Genomic DNA, 6646 nt, shown 5'->3' on the forward strand with positions numbered 1-6646 from the left:
ATTGAAAACTCATTATCTTAACTTTCTTTCGATATATAGGTCTATATATTCATAAAGATAACTCGTCGTGTTATGAATGGCTTTACAATCAGTTTCATGCACATTCATATTGATCTTTTGAACCCCGATTTTGATGTCATCTGAGAATAATTTAATTTAGTCTTAATAGTGTAATTTGATTGGACTAGACAGTCACATGACTGTGTTTTATAAAGTATAAAGAATGTAGGTATAGAGCCACGCCCCCTTAGCAACAGTGAGCCGGAACTACTTTTTACCATAACGTCCTGTTTACATTAGGGTTTATAGTAAAATGTTAATCATTTTATGAAAAATAATAAAAATTTTTAAAGAAATTCTTTTCATTTTTCTTATTGTGCCATCTTAAAGTAAATTACACAATTATTATGTAAATCAATAGTCAAGGCACTAATAAGATGGAACTATATGAGTTGTGATATTTTGTCGTCTGCACAATGGCAGATTTTGACATGCTGGGGGTAGGAGAAAATGTTGAAATTGAAGAAATTGATTGGGAAACCCTTCATCAAATCTTTGATTGGGAACTTGATGTATCAACATCTAGAAAGGAATCTGAGGAAGAGATGAAAATGGTTTTAAATCCTATAAAAACAGAGGAAACCATGCTAAGAGACCCAGACTCAGACTGCAGGAAAAAAAGATTCAAAACTGTTAATGAAACAGAGCTTCAAGAATTGAAAGAAAGAAGGCAGTCAAAAGCTACAAAGTTTAATACAAAGTGGGGAATAAATTTGTTTCAAGGTAAATGCATGTTTTAACTATTATAAATGTAAATTATTTCAAGTCAACAACATTTTTAATATCCAGATTGGGACTTAAACCCACATTCCCCACACAAATTGCATGGTTGCTTTACCATTAAGCTATCTGGATTTATATGAAGTATAACTTGATAAATTGATAATAAAACAAGAGGCCCATGGGCCACATCGCTCACCTGAGAAGTTTTGACCATTCTGTTCTTTACCAGATTTCACCCTTGTTATACATAATGCATCCCCACCCTACCCCACTGATCATAATTTAGACATTTTGAAATCTACACTACCCCATGATCCTTCCATGGGCACATATGTTTCAGCTTTTTTGGCCCAGTGGTTCCTGAAAAGAAGATTTCCAAAGACTTTTCCTATATATTTCTATGTAAAACTTTGATTCCCTATAATGGTCCCGCCCTTCCCCCGGGGGTCATGATTCCTACAATTTAGAATTTACACTAGCCCAGAATGCTTCCACATAAGCTTCACTTTTTCTGGCCCAATGGTTCTTGAGAAGATTTTCAAAGATTTTTCCTATATATATTTCTATATAAAACTTTGATTCCACAGAATCTACATTATACCAGGATGCTTCCACAAAGGTTTCAGCTTTTCTGGCCCAGTGGTTCTTGAGAAGAAGATTTTCAAAGATTTTTCCTATATATTTCTATGTAAAACTTTGATTCCCCATTGTGGCCCCGCCCTTCCCCCTGGGGTCATGATTTGAACAATTTAGAATCTACACTATACCAGGATGCTTCCATATAAGTTTCAGCTTTTCTGGCCCAGTGGTTCTTGAGAAGAAGATTTTCAAACATTTTTCCTATATATTTCTATGTAAAACTTTGATTCCCTATTATGGCCCCGCCCTTCCCCCGGGGGTCATGATTTGAACAATTTAGAATTTACACTACCCCAGGATGCTTCCACATAAGTTTCAGCTTGAATGGCCCAGTGGTTCTTGAGAAGAAGATTTTTTAATGACCCCACCCTATTTTTGTCTTTTCTTGATTATCCCCCCTTGCAAGGGGATATGTCCCTTCATTTTGATAATTTAAATTTCCCTTCCCCCAAGCATGCTTTGTACCAAGTTTGGTCGAAATTGGCCCAGTGGTTCTTGAGAAGAAGTCGAAAATGTGAAAAGTTTACAGACGGACAGACAGACAGACAGACGGAAAGACAGACAGACAGACAGACGGACAAAATGTGATCAGAAAAGCTCACTTGAGCCTTCAGCTCAGGTGGGCTAAAAAGGTCCCCCTTTTTTGTAGAATGGAGTGTTGAAGCTTTGGGACTGCCAACTGATATCCATAATATTTCCCCTACTGAGCTGAATAATAGACTTGAAAAATTTTATGCAGAGGCTACACCTAAACCCAATGAAAAAAGGTCACAATATATGACAAAAGAACAATCAACAGAATACCACAGTAATACATACAAGAGCATAAGATCAGCAATTAATCGCCATGTTCACGACATAGGACGTCAGTTTGACATAGTGCGTGACAGAGAATTTAGGGGTAGCAATAATGTCTTAGACGGAAAACTAAAAAATAATTTACAAGAAGGACTCTCCCGACCAACAAAGCACAAGGCTGTTATTCCTAAAAATGATCTTGATAAAATTTCAGCATACCTTTATGGAGATTCAACTTCTGTGTCTTTAAGATTCCGCATCTGGTTTTTAATCGCCATTCAGTTTGTCAGCAGGGGACTCGAGTTTCACGAGCAACTAAAGGTCAACTTATTTGAGTTTCACTTCGATGAAAATGGACACGAATACGCTGTTTTGTCTCATGACACTAAGCAAAAAAAAACTGGCAAGGGGGCATAGATGTGTCTGAAACCCCTAAGGAAAAAAGAATGTATGTAGTACCAAATGCTAGGGAACACTGTCTAGTCAACTCTTTAAAACAATACCTCTCAAAGATGGACCCTACTGCAACATTTCTTTTTAACAGATGTTCAAAAGAAGTGTTATCCTCTCCAACTACAGAGGAAATTTGGTACACTAATGTTCCTATCAAAAAATACCAATTCACACGTTTTATGGCTGATATTTGTAAAAACGCAAAATGTGAAAATTCTTACACTGCACACAGCTTACGTGCAACCTCCATACAAGGCATGAACGATGCAGGATTCGAAGTGCGACACATAATGCACATGAGTGGCCATAATAACGAATCCTCTGTAAGGAGTTATAGCCGAGAATGTGCTACTTACCAGAAGAAGTCGATGAGTAGAGCTTTATCCAATCTGATCGTCCCACAAACGGATAGAAATGACACTGTTCAGGTTACAGAATCCAGCCATAATCATGCCGTCACATGTAAACATATTGACGTCTCCGCTCCAATAACAACATCAGCAGAAATACCGATTGCTTTCCAGTCATCAACATTCTCCTCTGGATTCATATCAAATTTTGCTTTTCATCGATGTGTCTTTAATTTTACATCCAAGTAGATAACTTACACCACAGAGCTTGTGTTGTTGACTTCCGAAAAAATGGCCGTCGATTGGGTGGATTGAAGCTGTTGATCTCTAGATCATCTCGTTACTAGGATGACGTATTCTTCCGCGGTTACATTTAAAATTGTATTATTTTTACGAAATAAAATTTGTTATTTTGAAACATTTAGTGTTAGAAATTAAATTATAAGGAATGGATTATTTTTTTTTTAATTTTATACGATATAAAATGGTTTGGGGCAGTTTACGCTTTATAAACCGCGAAGCGGTTTATAAAAAAGCGTAAACTGCCCCAAACCATTTTATATCGTATAAAATAAAAAAAAATAATCATTCATTACTCAATTATAGAAACTTGCCTTTTTTGTTTTTATATTGCCTAAATCTAGTTTTTATTGAATAATTCAGCAATGATGTTTTCAGAAATAATTGAACGCTTGCTTGATGTCTTTTTCATTTAAAAATACAAGATCCTAGATCTGCCAAACACCATTCTCTTTTTTTTTGGCTAATTTGAGGCTGTTCATCTAAAATGAAAGTAGACATTTAATTTATTTATAATAATAGATATACACGTGAAAGATAAATATCAAGACCTTATACCTAGTCCATTCCAACTCTTGTGCAGCCCTTTCGGAGTTTATTTTCAAAATATAATATAAAGGAAATGTCTTTAAAAATTGTTTTCTCTAGAATACAAAACGATGATAAGTCATATTATAAAAGAAGTATTATCAGGTAGTGTAAATTCAAGTTTGTTCCAATCTTGACCCCTTGGTTTAAGGCAGGCGTTAAAGTTTTACATAGTTTAATATAGGTGTAGTGTTACATGTAATAGGCTTTGAGTAAAACGATTGAAGAAAGGAAGGACCAAACAACCTGACCACCTTTGGAATGGACAAGCCAAAAAAAGGTTAATAAAGGCAAATGGGAAGCTTGGGACAGTACTAAGGGTACTTATTATGTATATTCACTGAAAATGGATGTGTTTATAGTTATACTGTGCATAAATCGCTTTTATTACGTTAACGATACACAAGTTAAGCTTGCCATTACTTTATAAACTGAATGTATATTTATACGTAAGAGTTTAACCTGCATTTGTTTTTTTTAAAATATAAGCCAAAAAAGTATAAATATCATCAATAATTTACAGAATTACAAGTAAGCAAATTTTGCGATTTAAAATGTTTTCATTTAAAAAAATCATTATACAAAAAAAAAAGATAGAAGAAAATGGTTTATGTACAGGTGCAAGTCAACTTCTTAATAGCTATAGAAGACAAAGAATGATTTTATTTCCTTCGTGGTTGATACAGTTATTCAGTGAGGACAATATGCAACGACCAAAACATATTAGAGATTGGAGACCAACATTCGCAAAAGAGAACGACATCTTTCTGTCTTTTGTTCGGCCTCACAATCATGAAGGGGATTTCATTGGTTTGGCAGCACAATCCTTTGTCTACAAAATGAAGAAGAGATGCAGAGAGGAAGCAGCACCAATATTTTTCCACCGAAATATAATAAGAAGTAAGGAGCTCTCCGGAATGGCGACTGTGATGACGCTGTGATAGACATGATAAGAAAGTTCCCCATTTTTCAACTCTGCAAGTCTGAGTTTTACAGAAGATGAGGAAATATGATAGGCAAACTGCCTACCACACAACCTCCAGGATCCATGGACACAGACCATAGCTCATGAGAGATTCCTTTTTTTTGACGATAGAAATAAAGCAGGAGACAAAATAACTGTGTTTGCCATTAATTACTGTCTTCTGTGTTTATTTTTGTTACAGGATCTTCTACTACTGCATATCTTTATTTACCCAGCTATACACTCTACATGCAGATTACATGTACTCATTATACGGCTGCATTTGTTCATGTCATGTCAATTGGGTTTCATGAGCATTATTTCCAAGAATGTTGGGAAAAAAAGTTTAATTTCAACCACATATTAAAAAAGTTTATTTTCATGCGGCTGCATTTGCTCAATTCGTGAGAACTGGGGTTCATTGGCATGATCTTCCAAGTTATTTATGAAAAAAGGTTAATTTCAGCCGCATATGACCAAAATTGTATATCTATGCGGCTACATTTGCTCATTTCAAGATATTTATGGAATATTTGCATAACATTTACAACTACGAGGGTTGATCCAAAAGTAATGTCACAGTGTCCATATCTTTTATATTTGGCGTCATATTATCAAATATTATATACCAAAAGATGCACAAATATAAATTAAATTAAACTTTAATTTTTCATTCAATAATGTTTAACTGAATTTATTTTATAGATGTTTAAAACATATAAGATAGGGGGTGTCGCCGCGTCAAAACCAAACGCGACAAATTAAAGTGTACTTTTTTAAGTATGAAACAGACAAACACTTAAAAAGCATCTTTTAAAAGCCCTAAACGCAAAATACTTTAAAAGACCAAAATTTACATTATTTTCTAGTCTTAAATTGAAAATTATACGACATCACTGCCAATTGTTTTTTTAAAAACATAGTTGATTTATTCCGGTGTATTGAACATGTTGAAAAAAGGAAATGTCAAAATGGACAAAAAAGCCAAAACAAACTGTAATGCATTTTTGCTTCAAAATGGAGAAATCGCCAGTAGAGACAGTTACGAACTGATTCACCAGACTTTTGGAGGAAAGAATGTAAATAAGAGACGTGTTTAGATGGTTTCAACGATTTTCGGTGGGTGATGGGTCATTAAATGCTCAGCAGATGACAAGAAAACCGAAAGATGGGAGGGCGGACGGAAATGTTCAATGGTGCGTGACGTTGTCAAATAGACAGACGGATAGAGCCATATGTGAAATTTTAAAGTAGTCTTTTACTACTGTTCAATGACTTTTTACAGAATTAATTATGAAAAAATGAGTGTACGATGGGAAATAAGGGTAAGAAAGTGAAATTTGTGAACGTGTTCGTGGATATCAAATCTCAAATATTTTTTTAATGAAACGAAGGGAAGCGTTTAAATGTATGACGGCGCGTATCCGTCATATGACGTTATTTAGCTGCGGCGACTACCATAATCGCACGTTGTATATAATCCGATATTTTGAAAAGTATAAATCATGTTGAATTGAAATTTTCAGGTCTGATTTGAAATAAATGTAGCTTTCATCATTTATAATTTTGTTGTTTTACGTCGACGGATAGCCATTTTATCGAAGTTGTGTTATCATATGATAATGCAAAACTCTATTCAAAAAATAGTCCCTCACTGATTAATACGTAAATATTAACTCAATATCGCAATAGTTTTAACACTCTTTATGTTGAGTTTAATAAAAAAGCAATTATCATGAATTCCGATACTGCTTAACTAAAGGCATGCAAT

At 34.5% G+C, this 6646-nt stretch overlaps 1 protein-coding gene across 1 annotated transcript; it reads left to right on the forward strand.

Moving 5' to 3' along the window:
- The first annotated feature begins 476 nt into the window (after window positions 1–476).
- On the forward strand, window positions 477–2637 carry LOC134254248 (uncharacterized). Its single transcript, XM_062736792.1, has 2 exons — window positions 477–783; window positions 2072–2637. Exons 1-2 carry the CDS (start codon window positions 477–479, stop codon window positions 2635–2637), a joined length of 873 nt encoding a protein of 290 aa, XP_062592776.1.
- The last annotated feature ends 4009 nt before the right edge of the window (window positions 2638–6646 follow it).

This window comes from Saccostrea cucullata, unplaced genomic scaffold (assembly GCF_032062105.1).
Source record: "Saccostrea cucullata isolate Sc308-1 unplaced genomic scaffold, CSIRO_AGI_Scuc_v1 ctg1458, whole genome shotgun sequence".
NCBI classification, from domain to species: Eukaryota; Metazoa; Mollusca; class Bivalvia; order Ostreida; family Ostreidae; genus Saccostrea; species Saccostrea cuccullata.

Bases quoted from the DNA above. Each gene is read 5' to 3' on its own strand.
- LOC134254248 (XM_062736792.1), top strand. From the start codon at position 477: ATGGCAGATTTTGACATGCTGGGGGTAGGAGAAAATGTTGAAATTGAA. The intron at 784-2,071 runs GTAAATGCATGT...CCTTTTTTGTAG, and splicing joins GGGAATAAATTTGTTTCAAG to AATGGAGTGTTGAAGCTTTG.